A 22,137-nucleotide genomic window follows, 5' to 3' on the forward strand; every position below is an offset into this window, starting at 1 on the left:
TTGCACACAGAGCTGGTGCAGGAGCAAGTGGTGTGTCTGTGTCCCAGGGTGCAGTCTTGGTGACACCAAAGCCTGTGCCGCCTGGAACAAGGGATTGTCCATCCCTTCTGTGCCATCTCTGCCCTGACAGCAAACACAGCCTCTCTGGGCTATGTGGCACCAACATCCGTTTGTGGTAAACCAGGTTGGTCCTTGGGATCGTACATTACTGCAGCAGCCAGGATAAAGAAAATCAGTATGGATAAGGCAGAGGTGATAGGCTTGTATCTGATTGTTCACCTTCTGAGAAATCAGTGCAACGCAAAAAGAAATGTGCAGTTTATGAAAGCGGGCAAATCATTAATGTGCTAGTTGTGAACTTTTCAAGTTCAGGTAATGAGAACTGGCCTTGAGTAATCTAGTATTTCCTACACCAGAGCTTCACCTGAGCATGTGGAAGTGCAGGCGTTCACAGCTCCCTGGCATTGTGGATGCAGCTGGAATAAAACTCACTCTCAGCATCCCAGTAGGCTAGGTGTCAGTAAGATGAAACAAAACAAACACATTCAGTGTCACCCTATAGGTAGTAAATTATGTTTCAGGTGTAAAACCTTCCTTTTAAAGGACATGTCTTTATATGTCAAATAACCCTTGTTTGCAGCATGATTCACGGTTGGAAAGCCTTGATGGATTTGAGCCCAGAGCAACTGGAAGACAAATACTAGCGTGAGAGCAGCGTTGGAAGCACGCCTGGAATCGTGACTCCCTGGAGCCTGCAAAACCTGTGTAGATTTGCCTTCTTCAGAGAAAGTTGGTGTGATACCTTTCAATTTTGCTGAGGCAGGCACTTTCCATGCAAAATCAGGTATGTTGCAGATATCAGCAGCCAGTTGCATTGCCCTGTCCCTTGCAGTGGTAAGTACCTGCTTGGTTTTCCTTCCATTTGTCCTGCCTGTAGTTGGAGCCAGGCAACTGTGGCACAGCAAGAAAAGCTGGCATCGCACTATCTAGGGAAGCTGGTTGCACCTTCAGCACTTTTACTCACTAAAATATTCTGGGGAGCAATTGTAAAGCGATGCTCTCTGTCAAAATTCAAAGCTAGCACCATTTTCCTGTGATCTGTGTGAGATGGCAGAGTAAAACTGAGGTGAAATGCAAGTTGCTTGTCCCTTTCTGTTAAGAGGGCACACTGTGGGCACTGCTGAAAGGGGGTCTTGAGAGCATGGCACCTGCATCAGAGTAGATCTAGCCTCTGTGTGTTCAATAGCGAATGTAGCAAATTGGTATCATTGGTTCAGCCCCTTTCCCCCTTCATGTTGATGGACTGTTTGCTGAATCGTTAGCTTTCCCTTTGAAAATGGCTTGGAAAAATGCCATAAGTGATTATGAATTCTGCAGAACAACAGCTTTCCTTTGGAAAGCAGTTGCACTTTCAAATCAGCAGTCAGGCCACAGCTTGAAATGTGCCTTGGAAGCCGTTCTTGCTGGGGGTCTGTGCCTGTAGATAAGCTTGAGGAGTAAGGAGTTGACTGCTGATGGCTGTAAATGCAATCGGGCATCTCCACAACATCTTGCCCTGCTGCCCTGCACATGTAGCTATGCAAGGGACAAATGCAGTGACAAATTGTCCTGCAAGGGTGAATGCCCAAGGTTTATGTTTTACAACAAAAAAGATTTGGGAAAGAACCAATAGCCAAAATACGTTTTAATTTATTAAATTAAATCCAGTCCATTTGATAAAATACAAGCTTATTATATTACCAGTTTGTTTACAACTGGGTGGTTTTTTTAAGAAACACAGTGAATTAAGAGAGAATGAATAGACAATTTATCCTTTTTTCTTTTTTTTTTCCTTGTTAATAAAGTCTAGGATTGAAATGAACTTAAATTGTTTGAACAAAACTGTTAAAAACATTGTAAAGAGATTAAACAAGCAGACTGAATTCTTAGAAACATCTAACATGCAAAACCTTTACTACAGTTTGAATGTTTTGAATTAATTTCCTGAAAATTGAATCTCCTGAAAATTATTTTGGCAAGCACTGGTATTACTGTAGGTTCCTCTGGGTCCAAGGATGAGTGTGGGAAGTGCCATCCCTTGTCCCAGCCAAACGCAGCTTACAGCAGATGTTACCTATTCTCGTGTTTGTGTTCAGTCCTGCTAGTATGGCAAACAGAGGTGGCACCATTATATTCTCACATAATGCAGTGAGAAGATGCTGTCTGCATGTATTCCAAATACATCCACATGCCAACAGTTCAAAAATTGTTCATATGGGAATTATCAGCAATGCATACATCTTTGCAGAGTCCCCAAAGTTCATCAAATTTGCCTTAGACTTCAGCTCGTAGGAAGGTTAAGAAAAAAATCCTCTTGTGTTAAAGTCTATTTCATTACAGGTGAATGAATATCTGATCCCTGTTCAAGTCTGAGGATAGTTTCCTTTTATTTTAGCCAACACATTTGTGTGTTGCAAACACATAAAGTAAAAGTTTTTCAATTTTTTTACCCAAAATAATGAGTAAACCCATGAAATAAGCAGTAGACTAATTATATTGCAGAAGTTGTGGAGAAAGAAACTGTAAACCCACTAGAGTCTTGATGAACAAAGGCTAAAAAATGATTTCTTAAAACACGTGTACCTCAGCAAAAGTTAAATGCACACCAATCTAAAAATATCAGCTTCAGAACAATGACACTTAAAATGGCCTATCTTAAAAATGAAGGATGTCTTACATTCTACATTACATTTTTCTTTAAGAAGAGTCTCTAAGTAACATTCGCTTCTGGTTGTTCCTATCAGTAGCATTACCAATATACAGGCAATAATTTAGGAATTTCAAGGCAATATTTTCCACCTTGCATATGCAAAGAGTTAACATTTATTAAAAGTATAAGCATGTCCTTTTCATTAAAGGATCACAAATTGCTTTAGGTAAAATCCATATACAATATTTACACTCACCCTAACAGCTATACAAATTACATAAATATCTTAGATCCTCTGGAGCCTGGTAGGTGCCTAGCTGATTCTGTCCATGCAATCCTCTCCAAACCAGGCTGGTGTGTTGCTGTCAGGGCTGTCTCCCAAAGTTCAGTCACCTCTTGCTCCTGCGTCAGCCCACCAATTTTGAAAATATCCAGCTTTCCACCCTTAAAGCCCCAAGACACTGTATGTGCCAGATTTATTTTAGAGTTCAGTGATGCTGCCTTCCTCCAGCTTCTAAAACAACCCTGGAAGTTCAGACCAGCCCCTTTGATGCTATGATTTCTGGTGATGCCATTTGAGGTCCTATTTCCAAAAGCCCTCATAAGCTCAGAAGTCAGCCAGCCACTCCCTGTCTTTTACTGGCCTACCTAGAGGGTGCTGCTAAATAAATCTCTTTTTGGTTTTAATTATCCATCCCGCTTGTGATTGTTTTCCCTCCCACCCTGTGTAGTTAAGCATAGGGATGTTGCCTGCAATAATGCTTTTGCTGGCCAAAGTCAATCTCCTAATGTGACGCCAGCTGGCATAGTAATGAACCTGCTCCTGTGAAAAACTAGGTCACTCCTTGCAGCATGTTTTGCCAGTTCTGAACCAAGCGCTTTGCGGTTTGTTGTGTTAACAGAAAGTGTGTGTACATATCATTAATCACTGGAGCTGCTTTTGATAATACCGGTTCTTTGATCTTAACACTCCTCATGAAAATTGCATAGTGATACATCTTAACAGAAACACTGCGTTTAAGCTGCCTGGGTGTGAGGAGGGTCCAGGTTCACACGTTGAGGATCCGTGACGGCGCCTGGAAAACAGCAGAAGGATTGGGGGAGAACCTGGTCTTCACCTCTGGGATCTAGTGGGGCGAGGGGGGAGAGAAACATTAGTGCGACACAGGGTGCAAATGTCTGGAGGGTTTGAAGGATCTGGAGCACTGTGACGATTTATCTGCTCTCCCCTGTAACATGCCCCTACCTCACAAGCGTTAGCTCTTGGCTGGGCGTTGATGAGGCTGGCCTCGGCGTACAGGGTGATTCAAGGGCAGGTGTGATGCCGTGCTACCGAAGAGGGTCTTTGCTGTAACCCAGCCCTTGGACCTTGAGGTGTGTGGTGTGATGGGACTTAACCATGGCTGGGCAGGCCTTGGCAGGAGCCAGCCTCTGCAAGATAAAGAGCTGCTCTCTTCACAAAGCCCTGCTGGCACGTACTCTACAAACATCACAAATTCACCGCTGGACTGGTGCTGGGTTTGAGTGAGAGGAATTACAGTGGTGTCTGCCTGGTCCTTAACCTTTTAAAGATTGCCATCTAGGCTCTGTCAGAATGCTCCACTACAATGCCTTATGGGGCCACAAGCTGTGTGTGCCATGAACAGAGGCACAGACCTGGAGTACCTGAAGGAGAAAAATTGGTTACTGGCCATGCCAGGCTGTGAAACTGCAAGGACTTTGATAAGGATGTAAACTCAGGCCTGGAGGAAAGGTAGAGATAACAGAGGTTGCTCTCTCTGTTGTCTGTTGAGTCAGAATTTCACACAATATGTAGCTGTTGTGGTTGTACTGAAGCATGAAGGATGCCTGGATGCTTGTGTCTTCCCTAATGGAAGGGATTTGAAACAGGGCTGGCCTTAGTTATGCATCCAGCCCAGGACTCTGGGTGAATCCAGCCATACACCATGAAAGGGTGGAAAGCTTTGCCAGGTGCCAAGTATTCTGATGGCACCATCCCGAGTAGAGAAAGAAGAGCAAGACCACAGGCAAAGAGAATATAGGGAAAGCTATCGATCTGTTTGTTGTTGTTGCGTTGTTCTGATTTTTCCGTTCCTCTGGGGATAAATCTGACATGCTAAGGAACAAGAGGAGCATCACAAACAGCCTGTGCACAGCTCAGTAGCTGGGGAGAACCAGCAGTCTAAGTCCTACATGCAGGCTGTCAGGACACAAAGTAAACCTGACTCTCACATGTCCAGCAAAGCCATGGGCTTCAGGCAAGAGGGAAAGTCCAAATAGCCAAGTGTAAGCCAGGGAGAGTCTGACTTGTCTTTGAACTGGTGGCTCCTCAGCACCATCTTCATTCCAGACTACACCTTTCCCATGTTGTCTGCGAGGGACGCCGTGGTGGTACCCTAGGGGTCCAGGAAATGGGAGCTTTGCTTACATGGTCCAGAGTGTGGTGTCCTTGGCGGCATGTGTTTGTGTCTGTGATTACGGTCTTCTCTTTCTCTTCCTCTAGAACTGGGATAGGGACTCTGAGGGGTTCATCTAGGTCCCTCTGTTTTGCATCCTGTCTGCCAAATAGGAAGGCACTGTATTTTGCATCTCCAGGGTCAAAATACAAGATTAAATACAAGGGTCAAAATACAACCTTTAAGGGTTAAATACCTCTGTCCTCATTGCTGCACCTCAGTAAGCAGCCCAGACTATTCAAAGGAAGGAGGAAGCTTTGGTGAGTTTTGTAAATTCTGTTTTGCCTGAGGTCACTGTCCCACTTTCAGTGGAGCTGGATATACCCATTGTGTGCCTTGTTGCAGCAGTGTGCAAGCAATTCTCTGTGGAGAAGGCACTTGACTGTCTGCTGATTAAACACCTCTTCCTCATCTCCTCCAAGGCAAAGATTTACTTTTTACATGTGGCCCTGGAGTACCTGCTATTACCCAGCCCCGTCTGCTTTAAAGTCACTTGGTGCAGCCTGTGAACGGCTTTTGCAGTTGGTTTTTTTAAGTGCCATTCTCTTTGGTGGTCTAATGCAAAAAGCAGCTAAACCAGAGCCTTATCGGTGTATGCTTTCTTTCCTTGCGGGGAGGGGGAGTGTGTAGGGCCCTGCTAGGGAAAACGCTGAGTACAGAGAGAACATTTCCTTGTGGGATTTTCAGTAACTCTTAGATGTATTTCACCAATAAGAAAATTATCTTATGCTGGTATAGAGAGTTGTAGAAACTCACCGGAAAATCCCAAGGAAGTCTCAGAGGCCCAAGAGCTGTGTGGCTCAGCTGCTTGCCACAGCTATGTCCTCCTTGGTGTTGGTAGCAGGGGCAGCTTCTGCCCTTATTTTAGCACGGGGGAGTTTTGTCTTGTCTGGGTGGGTGCTGTTCCTTAGGCAGTGATCTGCAAATGCTCCCATGCAAACACCTGTGTCCATGGTTGATGTTAGCACCAGAGGTTGAATCTTGCGCTACAGCCCTAACGCTAGTGCACGCTGACAGCTCTGAGTATGTGCAGAGGGTGTTAAATGCACCTTACGCAGAGAAAGAGAATGACACACACCTTGTACATAAGGTATCCAAATGAGGGAATTGCAAATCTTGAACTTCCTGACTGTCATGCTGTTTAAAATTTCGGTCTCAGGTTGAATTATGGTAAGTTATGGTATGGCATTCTCTAGCATGTCTCTCTGAAAGCAAGGGGTGGGCACGTTACCTAATGGGCAGTGATGAAAGAGTGGTCAATGAGGACACGGCTTTATTCTACATGCACCACACTGATAAAAAATGAAGAGTTCCTGATGCATACTTTGTACTTTACTCACATTGACTCTGGGATTTTAAAAAATGTTAATTACCTTAAAATCTGCCTTGTAGCTTGTCTCTTGAACAAAATGGTCTTCTGGGATAATGAAGCCTTGCTTTGTCTTTATAGGCTTGGATGGTTTTGCTCCAGTCCATGGGCGATACTCTTGCCTGAAATGAGATTGTCAAGACAGAAGAACCCATAAAACACAACATACTCACATGGTACTTGTGCTCAGAGTGGCTGCAAAGCCAGAAGGCAAGGCTGGTTACAGTCAGCTCATAGGATTGAACTTGTCTAAGGCATACTGAGAATAAAAGAACTGAGCCTAGAGGCCTGCCTTTCTCAGAAAGCCCAGGCTGAAAGATGCAACAGAGCATAGACTGAGATAAGTGGACGCCCAGACTTAACTAAGAGTTTGTTTCCTCTCAAAACATGCTCTTTCCTGGAGGTGCTTGGTTCTTTCCTCCTGGATAAGAAAAAGTCACCCTGAAAAGTCAGGGTGACTTTTTCTTGTTAGCTCATTGACCATTTACAGTGTAAAACACCTTTGTCTGGGGCTGCAAGTGCTTAGCCTTCACACGGGTGGATGCAGGCTGCTGATGTTCCCTTATTTGGCTTTAGCTCTCTCGACAGCAGGCACGTTTGCCAATGTGTGCTGTTGCTGTGCCTCTGTGGCAACTCAGTCTGAAATGCATCCGAAGGGAGATGCCATCTCAGTTGGCAGATGCTTCCGCTGATGATTTTCCTTCAGATGGGGGCAAGTACTTTGACTTTGCATGACTATGCCTGAGAAGGCACTTGGCTGACTTACTTTTGGAGCAGTGACATCTGAGAAATGGGTGCAGAGGCTGCACTGAGAAAGGGGCAGCACGTGTTTTGAGAGCACTGAAGAACAGCACGGCAGGGTCTAGCTTAGCTCAGCTGCCAGCTCCCTTCTGAAGCCTTCCCTCTGCTTCTCTGTACCTCTTGTCACAAACAGGTTTCACTAATGCCCTCTCCATTAGGACTTTCTGGATGCTGCAGTAGCAGCCAGCTGAGCTGGCTTGTTTGCTCTCAGGAGAAGACAGAAGTCTGCTCTGTTTGTGTATGTATCTCTGGCAACCAACTCAGGCAGTTTCTGTAGAAAAAGGGGAGGCGACTAACAAAGATGTGACAATTTTATGTTCATACCCAGCATTACTTAAATAATAACTGCGTTTTACTAGCTGCTTATACACAGGACCAAGGGGTAAGACTAAGTCCTGAGCCATGGCCAGGCTAGGGAAATAGGCTGTTTTAATGTGCCGAGCTTAGCTTCGATCACAGCCTTTCTGATTTTCATTTTTCCCCAAGCATCCTATTTGCTATTTTGATAGTAGCTGCAAATTCCTCTTTTAAAAATTCTTATTTAAAGTGTGTAAGTGTGGAGTATTATTTTAGAATGTGTAGTTTGGTCTTGATCCTCTCAGTATATTACCAAAATATCCACTGCCTGGTTTATGCTTGATTTCTAAACATAGACTCAGCCTTAAAATGCTGCCTCTTTTCTTGGTTGATTTGTAGATACAGGGTACAGCTCTGGACTGTATTTAAGCCAGTGAGAAACCAGCATGCTACCAAAATTAATTCAAAAAAATTAAGTAACTGTTTCTTGACTGAGTTAACTGCCGGCACTGGCCTGTCAGGACAGATGAGTATGGGTGCAGGCACAAGGAAATGGACAGGAACCCGCAACCAGTGCTGACAGCAGTCTGTCAGCTTGAGTGTGGAGTAAGTTCTTAAATCCACTCATTTAGTAACGGATATTGCTCTATGGAAGAGCTTCCTGCTGTTGGAAAGCAAAACCAGGTCCCTGTCAGGACTGTCTACGTGGACTGCAAATCTTGTCCCTAATCAGTTTGCTCTCGCTGTTCTGAACCGCCACCTTCTGCCTTCTCTGTGTCTTGCTGTTCAAGCTTGCTCAGGCAGCAGTTAGGTGCCTGCGCAGCTCTCGCGGTGCTGGTGGTGTGGATCCTGCTGCTTTAGCACCTCAGGATTAGGAAGCACCTTTGCAGAAAGGTGATTTTGGCCAAGCAATACCCCAAGAAGACAATACCCTTTCAGCATGGAATCCCAGATGCGTGTGAATGCTGACTTAAATCTGAGGTCTGCTCTGCTGTGCAGCCAGAGGACATAGAGCTACTGGGCAAAATACCAGCAAAATGGTACAAAGCCATCAATTACGTCTCAGCGGTTTCCAAGAACTGGAACCTGCTGCCCCACATAAAGCCGGATTGCCTCAAGGATGCTGGTGGCATTGATTCCTAAGCATTCATCCTCTTGCCGGCTGGTCTCCGCACTGCAATGGAGTGTGTCCCCAGCTTTCAATGAATGACTGTGCTGCCTGTCTCTGCAGCCAGCTCTGTCTCGCTGCTTTGGAGCAGATTATTTGCTGATTTGGCAAGCCCCCAAACACAGCCCTTTTGGATCACAGGACCCTCATTTTGGCTGGAAGCCAAACCATTCTCCTCTCAGCCTGGATAGTCAAAACTATTTTTGAGGCACCTACATGCAATGAGGAAATGCTCTGCCTTCACCGACAGAAACAGAAATGTGCGAGCAGGTCCTGTCATGGCTCAGAACCACGGCACCATTTCTTACTTGGAACCGGGCTTTCCTACTGGGGGAATCCAGGACTCTGAGCCACAGGGAAGATCTGGGCCAAACATAAGATGACTTATCTCTGCCGGGAGCTGGGGTATTTGAAAAAAATCAAGGAACCACAATTATAACCTTTGGTCCAGAAAGTACAGCTAACTAAATGTGCTCTGCCTTTCTGCTTGCAGGATGCATGCACCCATCTCTAGCTGTATAGCCAAGAGTTAGAAGGAACATGGGCCCAAACACCAGTCTGGTGACTTGACTAGAAATCAGTCTTGGAGTCATGAGTAGAGGCAAAATGCACAGCTACTCAGAGCCTGGGGAAGAGGATCAACCTGTTTTTAATGTTACATAGTTTAAGATACCAAGTATCAAGATTAAGTGACTGTCTTCCTTCTGCTTGTACACCCTGATGCAAATTTGTTCCCTATGCTTGACAAAGCCAATGTGTCAGGTCCAGCTCAGCCAGTGCATTGCCTCTCTCTCCCTTCCCCATGTCCGTCACTGTGGGTAGTATCTTGTCGAAGGTCACACAAGTAGCAGTTATTAGCAAGAGAACAGCACGGTGGGAGAGGAAATTACAGAAATGGCATGGAGAAGGGGAGAGCGTTGTGTGGTGCAACATCCATCCCCAGCTGCTGCTGGGCATGAACATGAGAGACATTGACTTTTTGATCATGGGGAGGTTTACACAACACCAAGCTTGCTAGCTGGTGTCCAGCTATCTCAAAGGGGTAAGAGAATATTTGCTCATGAGATGGCAGGGCTCATAGAAAGGGCTTTAAACTAGGTTCGAAGGGGGTAAGGGATAAAACTAGGTGCACCAGACATGAGCCTGGGGGCAGCATGCCGATGTTAGGGGTGGATTCGATAACGCAGCTCAAATGCATCTATGCCAACGCACGCAGCATGGGCAATAAACAGGAGGAGCCGGAAGCCATCGTGCAGCAGGATAGATATGACTCAGTTGCCGTCACGGAAACATGGTGGGACGACTCCCGTGACTGGAGTGCTGCAGTGGATGGCTACAAGCTCTTCAGAAGGGGTAGGCAAGGTAGAAGAGGTGGTGGGGTGGCTCTCTATGTTAAGGAATGTTTTGACTGTACAGAGCTACACGATTCTGATGACAAGGTGGAGTGCTTATGGGTGAGGATGAGAGGGAAGGCCGATAAGGCAGATATTGTGCTGGGAGCCTGTTATAGACCGCCCGACCAGGTTGAAGAGACGGATGAATCGTTCTACAAGCGGCTGGCAGTAGTCTCAGAATCGTGTGCCCTTGTCCTCGTGGGGGACTTCAACTTGCCAGACATCTGCTGGAAATACAACACAGCAGTGAGTAAACAATCCAGGAGGTTCCTGGGGTGTGTGGAAGATAACTTCCTGACACAGCTGGTGGGTGAGCCAACCAGGGGAGGAGCCTTGCTAGATCTGTTGTTTACGAACAGGGAAGGACTGGTGGGAGGTGTGGTGGTTGGAGCCCGTCTTGGGCTTAGCGACCATGAAATGATAGAATTTTCAATTCTTGGTGAGGCAAGGAAGGTGGTCGGCAAAACCACTGCTATGGACTTCCAGAGGGCAAACTTTGGCCTCTTCGAGGCACTGGTTGAGAGAGTCCCTTGGGAGACGGTCCTGAAGGGCAAAGGGGTCCAAGAGGGATGGACATTCTTTAAGAAGGAAATCTTAATGGCTGAGGACCAGGCTATTCCCATGTGCTGCAAGTCAAACTGCCGAGGAAAACGACCGGCCTGGCTAAACAGGGAGCTTTTGCTAGCAGTCAAGAAAAAAAGGAGAGTTTATCATCTCTGGAGGAAAGGGCGGGCAATTTGGGAGGAGTACAGGGATCTTGTTAGATCATACAGAGAGAAAATTAGAAAGGCAAAAGCTCAGCTAGAACTAAATCTGGCCACTATTGTAAGGGACAACAAAAAATGTTTTTTACAAATATGTTAACAGTAAAAAGAATCCCAATGAGAATATCTTTCCTTTAACGGATACAGAAGGAAACATAGCCACCAGTGATGAGGAAAAGGCTGAGGTACTTAATGCCTTCTTTGCGTCAGTCTTTAATAGGGACACCACTTATCCTCAGGGTACTCTGCCCCCTGAGCTGGAAGGTGAGGATGAAGAGCATAACATACCCCCCTTAATCCAGGAGGAAATAGTTAGGGACCTGCTACGCCATCTGGACACTCAGAAATCTATGGGACCTGATGGGATCCATCCAAGAGTACTGAGGGAACTGGCAGAGGTCCTTGCCAAGCCACTCTCTATCACCTATCAGCGTTCCTGGTCAACAGGGGAGGTCCCAGAGCACTGGAGTCTTGCCAATGTGACTCACGTTTATAAGAAGGGTCGGAGGGAGGATCCAGGGAACTACAGGCCTGTCAGCTTGACCTTGGTACTGGGGAAGATTATGGAATGGTTCATCTTGAGTGCGCTCACATGGCATGTGCATGACAAGCAGGGGATCAGGCCCAGTCAGCATGGGTTCATGAAAGATAGGTCTTGCTTGATCAACCTGATCTCCTTCTATGACCAGGTGACCTGCCTAGTGGATGAGGGAAAGGCTGTGGATGTTATCTTCCTTGACTTCAGCAAGGCCTTTGACACTGCCTCTCATGGCATACTCCTTGAGAAACTGGCGTCTTGTGGCTAGGATAAGTGTACTCTTCACTGGGTGAAAAACTGGCTGGATGGACAAGCCCAGAGGGTTGTGGTGAATGGGGTGAAATCCAGTTGGCGGCGGGTCACAAGTGGTGTTCCCCAGGGCTCGGTGTTGGGCCCTGTTCTGTTTAATATCTTTATCAATGATTTGGATGAGGGGAGTGAGTGCACCCTCAGCAAGTTTGCAGATGACACCAAGTTGGGAGGCAGGGTCGATCTGCTTGGGGGTAGGGGGGCTCTACAGAGAGATCTGGACAGGCTGGATCGATGGGCTGAGGCCAATTGTATGAAGTTCCACAAGGCCAAGTGCCGGGTCCTGCACTTTGGTGACGGCAACTCCATGCAGCGCTACAGGCTTGGGGAAGAGTGGATGGAAAGCTTCCCAGCAGAGAAAGACCTGGGAGTGCTGGTTGACAGCCGGCAATATATGAGCCAGCAGTGTGCCCAGGTGGCCAAGAAGGCCAATGGCATCCTGGCTTGTATCAGAAATAGCAGGGCCAGCAGGACTATGGAAGTGATAGCCCCCCTGTACTTGGCACTGGTGAGGCTGCATCTTGGGTACTGTGTTCAGTTTTGGGCCCCTCACTACAAGAAAGACATGGAGGTGCTGGAGCGTGTCCAGAGAAGGGCAACCAAGTTGGTGAAGGGCCTGGAGCACAAGTCTTATGAGGAGCGGCTGAGGGAACTGGGGCTGTTTAGTCTGGAGAAGAGAAGGCTGAGGGGAGACCTTATCGCTCTTTACAACTACCTGAAGGGGGGTTGTAGTGAGGTGGGTGCTGGTCTCTTCTGTCAGGTGGCTGGAGGTAGGACGAGAGGAAATGGCCTCGAGTTGAGGCAAGGGAGATTTAGGTTAGATATTAGGAAAAATATCTTTACTGAGAGGGTTGTCAGACATTGGAACAGGCTGCCTGGGAAGCGGTCAAGTCACCATCCTTGGAGGTATTCAAAAAGTGAGTAGACAGGGTACTCTAGAACATGGTTTAGTGGGCATGGATGATGGTTGGACTCGATGATCTTGAAGGTCTTTTGCAACCTAAATGATTCTATGATTCTATGACCTGCAGTGGAGGGGAAATAGCCTCCAGGCCCATAAGGCAGTGTCCAGGGTCTCTTTAGGTTCTGTTTTGTTCTCCATTGTTACAACCTAGAGGTGAGATTTTTGATCTCCATGAATAGGAGTGACCCAGTGGTACTTGTAAGTACTAAAGCACTGTGATTGTGAAAGAAAAAGGTCTCCCGAGTTGTACGCAGGCTTTAAAGTAGTAGAGATCAGAAGGGAAAGGCTGCTTTTTGTGTACTGTTTTTTTTTTTTTTTTTTACCTCCAACTTGCTCTAGCAAGGAATAAGCAGCAACTTTTTGCAGGTGGTTGCCCCGTTACTCTGTGGAACTGCTTTGATCACATAAATCACTGCTTCGTTGATTGTTTCTTTGCTCTTTCTCATAAATTGTTTAATAGAGCCTGGGGAAAGGCTTTTCTTTTGTAATGTGTTGGGGTGTGTCTTGAGGGGAAGGTTTGGATCAATGCAGTGGGGAGAGTGGGAGGCTAGTGGCCTGCTGGGACAGTTTAACCCCCCATTGGTGATGGCAAATGGAGCAAGTGGGAGTATAGCTAATGTATATGCTAGAAACAAAAAAAAAATATTGGACTACTAATTACCAGGGCATTACCTTGAAGCCCACCTTTGAAAAGAGCTGTTTCAGTGTGCTGGTAGTTGTGTGCCATGTCCCTCCCCAGGTGAGCAGGACTGCCTGTACAAGGGCTGTCAAAGAGCCTAGACAGGGGATCAGGCAGGTGGATGCTCCCACTGGCTCTCACCATGATTCACCATGCGGCCTCACAGACTTCAGGGCACAACTTGGGAATGATGGATTCAAGGCTGGTCCTTCTGTTCCTTCCAAACACAGTATGCTGCTGCTGCAGCTCAGGCTGCTGGGTGCCGCGAGCCATGCAGCTGCAGGCTCATGTGCTGCCTCCAGCTCTTCCCCTGTTTTGTGTGCTCCACAAATGTTTTCTGGCCTTGCAGAGAAAGCTGCCTGTGAAATCTTTTTTATTTCACTGACCTAGTGAAAATCTAACCTAGAAAGCTTTTTAATTTCACTGAGATGGAGTGCATTTCTGTTGGGCATAGCAAGGTGGAGAGCGGAAACACCGTGTTGTTTGCAATGCTGGAGCTGCTGTTTCCAGCCAGATTTACGTTCAGCATTTATACTATTCCTTTGCCTCCTACTACACCACCAATGCCATCACAGTTGTCATTTTAGTACCTCATCTTTATGTCATGGTTTGCTTCACATGATTAATTATTAGTGGCATTCTGAGTGACTGCATTACAATCCCATTTCTCATTTAAGAAATGGAGAAAAAGGCTCATTAGCTGAGCGTAACTCTGAGCTACACTGCCTGAGCTAGTCTGCATTTATTCTTCCACTGCCCTCTTCCTTATCATACTCAGTGTACCAGTGAGAATTAAACAGCGTAATGAACATTCGTCCCCTTTTCCCTTCAGAAGGAAGGTTGTCTGCACAGCTTGGGGGCCTCTGTTATTTTCTTTTCAAGGTACCCGCTACTCTAGCTGTCTGTTGGGGAAGCCAGACTGGTGTGCAAGGGGTTTGGGCAGAAGTTGTGGGGTGTGAAATGTCTTCCTTTTTGCGACACAGCTCCTTGCAGGCTCCTGGCACAGTCATGCAGCCACCCCTTCAGGTGGGACCGTTTTGTTTTGCCCAGGTTGAGCTGGGCAGCCAGCAGTGCTCTCCCAGAGGATAGACTGAGTCTGCCTATGGCAAAGACCGGCACAGATCAGGGTGCTGTGACATATCCTGGTCAATGAAGAATTGCAAATGTTCTAAGTCATGGATGCAGTGGTGAGCTCTGCATGATGGACAAAGCCAGGAGCATTCCTGGACAATGGACCCCTTAAACTGCTTTTCCTCTGAGCTATGTCAGACACCTGTGGGGTGCTGGAGGCCCTTCCAAGCCTTGGACGCAGGAGCAGATTGTGCCCATTCTCCTATCCAGCCAAAGAGCACAGCACGAGGACAGAAATAGGGGGAAAGGAAAGGCTGATGGAGGGAAAAACTAGAGAGGTGGAGGAAAGACAAAGCAGAGGGGTAGAGAGACCAGCACACAGGAATTACAGAGGAGGAATGCAGAAGACACTTGTCTGCTTCCTGTCTTGGGTCTCATAGTAAGGTCAGGCAGTACTTGGAGCTGCTCATAACTCACAGGAAAGAAGCAACAGCAAAAGACTGGACTGAAAGGACAGGAAAAAACCCACAAGCCTCAAACTGTTGTCTGAGGGTGGGTTTTGGGGGCTTGCTCTGCTCACAGACAGACCCCCAAGGAAGGAGCACTTAGAGTGGTGTGGTAGGACAGGCAGCTGCTTCCCTCTTATCGGAGCCGTGTGAATAGGGGGTTGTGGGTAGATCTCTGGGTCTTGACTTCTGTCATTATCCCACTTCCCATTCTTTCCCCTTTTCCTTTAATGTAAGTTTGGGTGTACTTTGAGTGGAGGAAATTCCTCCTACCTTTATGGAACAGCTTTGAATCTTCCCCATTTCAGTTCTGCAGTGTACTTTACAGAACAGACATCCTCTCTTGAGCCACTATTTCCAGCTGCCCTTGCTCTCTCCTCACATAGCTTTTTCTACCTCCAAGCCCTCTCTTCCCCGAGCCAGGCTATGCAGTGCATAGTGAGTCTCTCTGGAGCCATCCCAATGCCTGCACCAAGCAAGCTTGCTTCTTAAATAGCATAAAAATCGGGGGCTTCAGTATTAATTTCCCCAAGCAGCAAGATGCTTAAGAATGTAAAGATAACTGTAAGCCTTGATTATAAAAGCTTTACTCCTATTATTAAGGATAAGCATGCATTTAAATATCTTACTGGATCAAGGATGGAGCTCCTCATACACAGTACCATTAACCCTGCCAGCTCAGGTGTGTGCCATGGTCCCATGCATTGCTGAACATGAGTGCAGGTATTTTCTGTTTTCTGCTGCACAGCTGAAATAAGATGCTTTTTAATGTGAAGCTGTCACCACAGTTCACCTTGCCTTTCTGCACAAGCACTATTTGAAGGTGGGGGAATAGTATAGACAGCCAAGTAACATGCTCTGTGACTGCATCCATAGTTATGGGGAAAAGCGTGATTCCCCTTCATTCTGCAGTATCTTCCCTGGTGGGGAGGATGTCTGCTCCATGGTCACGGTGCAATGAATGGCACATGCTGAATACTCATGCAAGGAGGTGGGAGTTCAGTTTGCTGAGGGATCTTCCACCCTGCTACTCCCAAAATCATTAGCAATGGCACATCAGGCCCTTTCCCCTTAATGACCCCAGCTCTTTATGCGTTTTCATCAAAACAAAATTGCTTGCTCTGGGTGAGCAGAAAACCCTGCTGATCTCAAGACCCCCGGTTTGGTCTGCTTTACTGCTGTGCCTCCCACCTGCGAACAAGTCAAGTGCTCTTGATGTTCATACCTGCTTAAAACACCTATAGTGCAGAAACACCAACTGCAGAGATTAGGCTTTGCTCAGGGCTGGCATGTGTGTATGCAGAAATTTGCAGTCATCCTCCCCCTTCCCTGAGTGCTAATACAAGCAAAGCCAATAGGTGGGGGAAGAAAAGGCAAAACAATCCCTCACGGCTCTGCTGCAACGTTTTCACTTACACATCTGAAGTGCTTTCCAAAAGCTGGCATCTTACCAAAGGGGAACCTGGGGTCTGAAGCGACTTAAAGAAGTACAGCTGAGCCTTGAACAGGGTTCTCCTCCCAGCAATACCAGCCCCACCAGAGAGGTTGTGCCTTCATCCCCATTGCCTTCTCACAAGGTAAGAAGATGACATCCAGAGAACAGAGCTAGCTGGAGATACCTGCTGACACCACCAGCTTCTCTCATCCACAGTAGAAGGGGGCAAAGTAAAGCGCTTACCTACTTCTAAAATATCTGCTAAATGCAATCAAGACCTAGCACTACAACCAACTGTGTGCAAAGCCAAAAGCACACAGCACCTGCAACTTACTGCGGAAAGGAGAAGTCACTTTCATAACCCCAATGGACAAACCCTTGGGAAGGTGCAAAGGGGGCTGCTCAGTTCTTCCTTCCACCTCCTCCAGCATCAGTAAGGTGTAAGCTACTGCAACCCTCTGCAGCAATCCCTGGGATATTTTCACAGTTGGAGTACATCCCATTTTAGCCTTTCAAGTGCAGCTTTTCTTGATCTGTCTCAGCCTGTGTGCCTGAGCTCCCCCCATGTAGCCCAGCTGGGGTTTGACTTCATTCAGACCCTGCAGAACTCCAGTCAAAATCTCAGGGACAGGAGCCACCCCAAAGACCTGGGGACATAGGACAGTACTTTGGAGGGCAGGCAGCTGTGCTGTCCTTCCATCTTTTATACAGAGCTAATTATTTAAAAATTAAAGATATCTTTGCTTCTTCAGAGGTACAGGTGTTCTTCCAACACCCTCCACCTTTATCTTTCTTTGGCCGTAGAAAGGCTCCCCCAGAAGTCACTAGGAATGGGACTGGTCTTTTTGTCTTGGTCACTGATCCTAGGGGTGGGTTTATTTTGTTCTGGCAGGCTGACTGGCTGCGCTATGTACAGCCAGTTTTGTATGCAGCTAAATTTTCTTCTGTGCTTAAAAAAAGAGTGCAGAGAGAAAGATGTAGCAGGAACTTGCAGAATGAAGCCTCACGGGAGCAGTGCACTGATGCACAAAAGCATATAAAACAGTTCTGAACTTTACAAGGGACTCACTGCTACACTTGGGTGTTCCACAGGAAAAAACGTTCAACAGGCTGTTGTAGAACCACACAGCCAGAATCCCTGAATTAAAAAGAAAGAAACAAACCACAAAACCTAAAAAGAACCCTAATGCCTTACAGAATTAAGCAAGAAAACCACCATGGCCATTAAAAGCTTGGAGTAGACCACATATCAATGCCACCTTTTCTGCAGTGTCTTGTTCAAGCCAGTCTTTTCTTCCCTTCAGATCTTTTCTCTGTAATATTAAGCAAGCCCAGCCAGCTGCCGAGACCTGACAAAGTCACAAAATGCAGCTGGAGGCTGCTGACTGGCAGCATCCACACTGTAGGAGCCGATCATACCGGCCAGAGCCTTGTCATGCATGCCTGACCTGGCCAGATGCAGAGCCTGCTGAAGCACCTGTAGTACATAGGACTCAAATGACACATTTCTTCTCAGAACAGATGCAGCTCCTCACACATAGAGCCTAGTCCTCAGGGCATTCAACCTGCTCACAGGGCTGAGCCGTAGGGAAGGGCTGATACTCCTGCAACAGCAGAAAAGAGGGAATGTCCCCAAGGTTCTCCCTAGAAAGAAAATGAGAGGGTCTGACCAAAAATGAATGTCTTCCATGCCTTTGCTCCTCTCTAACCTACCTGCAGTAGTCCTTGCTTGCATGTCTCTGTGTAGGGTACCCTCTCCCTTTTTCGGAGCCCCCTAAAGGCATTAAGTAGTTCACGCCCAACCTCCTCCTCAGGGCCCAACACACTCCAGCTGCCTCCAGTAACAGAAATCCCCCTTGCTCTGCCTCTACCACAGCTGATCTGCCTCTCCTGCTTCCTTAGTGCTGCCTCCTCACCTGTGGGTGGGTGCAGCCTACAAGAAGCAGGGCAGACCCCTGCCACCAGAGCATAGTGGAGCTGTGCATGGCTGCCAAGGGATAGTTTAATGCGCAAGTAGGGTCCTTCTGTTCTTTGTTAGGAAGGTGACGAACATCAACCCTTAATGGTGCTGCTTGGCTACTGCCTGAAGATGAGATAAATATGTGCAGACTGCAATGCTGCCTTTGGAAAATAATAAGGTAAGAGGAAAGGAGGACTGAACTGCAGTGGGGTTAGTGGAAATCTCCTCATGGTTGTGGGTGCTCAGCTCGCAAAGTGGGGGCGTGCTGTGGATTGCCCCTTCTCTGCCTCAGACGGGTGGAGTGCTCCTGGGGCTTCAGTATGACTGAAGCTACCAAATGCAAGCCCGGTGCCCTGCATGTAACTGAAAATGAATGTAAGTAACTCTGCCAAGTACCAACTGCTCTGTTCCTGTTTAGTCTTTCTTTAAAAAAAAAAAAAAAAAAGGCAACAAATCCAAATAGACTTTTGCAACCTGCAAAGCTATTGTGGACTTTCCTCCTGCTGCTTTTTGTGACTCCTGTGACTTTTCTAGGATGCGTTCAGTGGTACAGGGATTTCTTAAGTTTGCAATATTGTTCTGCGCGATAATTCAAAGAAACTGTGGGAGCTACTGGAGTAAGATAAAGGTGGTTTGACTTGTATGCCCTGCCTGCATTAGTTGTACTGTATAGCCTTCAAACAGCTTAAAGGCGCTATGTGAGAACTTTGTCCTGTTGTGCCTGCCCCAGCTTGTGCCTCTGTCCTTGTCCTGCACTGCTCCTCCTGTCAGCCCTGAGGAGCTCCCCGACTACCTTGAAGTCTTACTTTTTCTAAAACTTGTTTTGATTTGCGTGATTGGTATCTCACCACTACCAGTGCTTTGTCCTGTGATCTGCAAATTTTTTGCTCTTTCATGACAATAGTTGAGAGCCGTGTGTAAGAACAGACAAGTTGGAGGGAAGGAAGGTGTGGGAAATGACTCTTTGCTGAGAGCTGGAACAGCTGTAAGGAAGCTGCAGCTCTAATGCAGGCTAATGCGCCCTTCCTCTGGGGTCAGGCTGGAGAAGTGGGGGAGGCTTCAACAACAATGCGGAGATGGATGCATTTCTGAAAGATGAACCTTGCTAGTCTTGTTCTAGGCAGGTTTCTCTCTTGAAGTAATTCCTGTGCTCCTTGGAAATTTAAAAGTGCTTTTCTTTCACTCTGTGATTGTCCTGTGAGATGTGGCAAAGGATAAAATGACACATAAATTCATATACTGCAGTTATCCCTTCCGGAGTCCATATGTTAACTGCCCTAGTACCAGGGCAGCTGCCTGTGTGGGGAAGAGGGGGATAAGCAATACGCTTTCTCACGCAGGACTGTAATCCTTCCCAGGGCCCCCCACTGTGATAAATAATCTAATGAACTGCAATTATGATGAGAAATGTCTCCTAGGTACATAATAAGTGTCTAAGTACTTGGAATTCTACTGGAATAAAAAGAATTACTCTATTAATATACCTCATAGGTGCATTAAACCTGCCAAACATCGTTATTGGGGAACGCATGGTAACAATGCGAAACCGGTACAATATTCAACAACAGCCTTGTAGGAGCTGAAAGCCCCTCTCCTCCCACGGTGGATGTCAATGAGGAGAGGGGCCAAATTTAGGTGCATCCCTGCACCCGGTTGCTCGTTCCAGAAAATAAGTGTCTGTGATCGGTCATACTGATCACAGGGTGAGGAAGGCATCAGTAACGTAAGAGTCACTTAATCGTTTTTATAAGCTCTTTGGGAAAGGTGGTTTGTGACAATTCTTCCCGTTGCCCGTACGGGCATATTTTTGAGGGTATATCCCCTATGTCTTTGCGTCTGACTAATCTTTGAGGCGGTAATTTGGCTCAACTTGAACGGGGCATTCCAGGAGCCTTAAAGGGAAAAAGATGATGGCACCGACCGATCTGGGGAGCGCAGCTCAGTGCGACAGTTGACTAAGGACAGGTCCCGGGCAGCTCCAGCGGTCCCAAGCCCCGTGTCTCCCGGCCGCGGGTAAGCTAAAGCGCTGCTGCGCTAGGGATGGCACCGTGGATCCCACCCGGCTTACTCCCCTCGCTCCCTCTTAACCGCGGCAGGAGCTGGGAGAGGCAGGGCGGCGCAGCCGGCGGCCGCGGTGCGTGCCCAGGCAGGCTCTGCTGCAAAGGCGCGTAGCCGGGGCTCGCCGGGCACCCGCCCGGGGAGCAAGCGACGCCTTTGGGGGCCGCGCTTCCGAAAGCGAACGCGGCTTCGGCCGCAGGCTAAGCCCCCCCGGCCCCCTCCTCCTCCCCTTGGTTGCAGCCCCCCGCCGCCGTCGTTCCCCGGCGTCCCCGCCCCGCGCTGCGGAGGCGCATCCCCCGGCCGCGGCGGGGAGCTTCCCCCCGCCCCGGGGCTCGGGGCGGTCGCCCGGGCCCGGTTACCTGTAGGAGGTGGTGTGGCCGCCGTCCGCCTGCGAGCGCGGCCGGAGCTGCTCGGGGCCGCCGCAGCCGTCCGCCGCCGGCCTCCCGCCGCCGCCGGGCAGGGCGCAGGCGGCGCGGCCCGGGGCGGGCTGGGGGGCGGCCCCGTCCCTCCCGCCGCCGCCGCCGCCGCCGCTGCTGGCGCTGACCCAGGGGAAGGCGTCCCTCCTCGGGAGGGGCCACGCTCTGAAGTCCCGCCGGTACTGGGTCTCCGCCGCGAAGGGCTCTCCGGCGGCGGCCGCCCGGCCCTTCCTGCGGCCGCCCGGCTTGCCGGCGGTGGGGTCCCGCGGGCGGGGGGCCGGGGCCGGGGCGGCCGGGCGGGCGCTGCCCCGCGGGGGGGGGCCCGCCGCGCTGGGGCGCCCCGTCCTCCTGCTCCTCGATGTCCGAGTAGTTGTGGATGGTGAGCGGCACGGAGAGGTCGGACTTGTCCAGCTGGCTCCAGAAGCGGGCCAGGCAGCACACCCGGCTGATGCAGGGCCAAGCCATGGCCGCGGCCGCAGCCCCCGCCTCGCCCGCAGCGGCGCCCGCGGCTCCGGCGCCCGCAGCCGGCCGCGCACCCGGCTTCAGCCCTCATCGGCGGCAGCCCCTCCTCCCGCCGCCCCCTTCCCCCGGTAATGACACCCCCCTCTCCGGGATTACGGCCCGCACACGTGACCCGGGCCGCCGGCCGGAGCTCCGTGCGGCTGCCGGTGCCGGCGGGGGCTGGCGGCGACGCGGGGAAAAGCCCGGACCCTGCGCCGGGCTGCGCTTCCCCAGGCCCCCGCCTGGGCTGCTCCCGAGGGATGCTGCGGTGCGGCGGCGGCGGCGGCGGCCGGGCCGTGGCGGGGCCGGGGTGCCCTCTGAGAGGTACCGGCTCTCCCCCTTTCCGGGCGCCTCCGAGGCGGGATGTCTGTTTTCGTGCGTTAGGATCCTCGCTCTGTTCCCGGGAAGCGCCACAGCATGCCCGGTCGCGGGCGTCGGCCAAGCGAGGAATACGGCTCTGCTCCTAGCTGGGTAGTGTCGCTTAATACAATTTCAAGTCAGCCGTCACCATTTATGATCAGAGAAAGCATCTGTATGCAGAACCTGAGGTTTATAGAAGAAGTGATCTGGATGACAAATAGCAGCTTTGCAACGTTAGTTTCCAATAGCTGTGTACAAAACCCCCACCTGTCTTACACCTCCCCCCCACCCCCCTTTCATTTACATTAAGAGTTTAACCACTTCACTTTTAAAATACTACCTATTGACTAAAATCCAAGCGTCTATAACATATCTTAGTATGTGGTCCACATCGTTTACTGT

At 48.9% G+C, this 22,137-nt stretch overlaps 1 protein-coding gene across 1 annotated transcript; it reads right to left on the reverse strand.

The window, feature by feature from the left end:
• Positions 1 to 1,666: 1,666 nt before the first annotated feature.
• Positions 1,667 to 21,431, reverse strand: MAP6D1 (MAP6 domain containing 1). Its single transcript, XM_049802210.1, is given in 4 exon segments — positions 1,667 to 3,816; positions 6,519 to 6,636; positions 20,818 to 21,197; positions 21,199 to 21,431. Coding segments are annotated over 4 exon segments (717 nt in total). The 5' UTR covers positions 21,340 to 21,431; the 3' UTR covers positions 1,667 to 3,738.
• Between the last annotated feature and the right edge of the window lie 706 nt (positions 21,432 to 22,137).

The sequence above is a fragment of the Accipiter gentilis genome, chromosome 6, assembly GCF_929443795.1.
Source record: "Accipiter gentilis chromosome 6, bAccGen1.1, whole genome shotgun sequence".
Classification (NCBI taxonomy): domain Eukaryota; kingdom Metazoa; phylum Chordata; class Aves; order Accipitriformes; family Accipitridae; genus Astur; species Astur gentilis.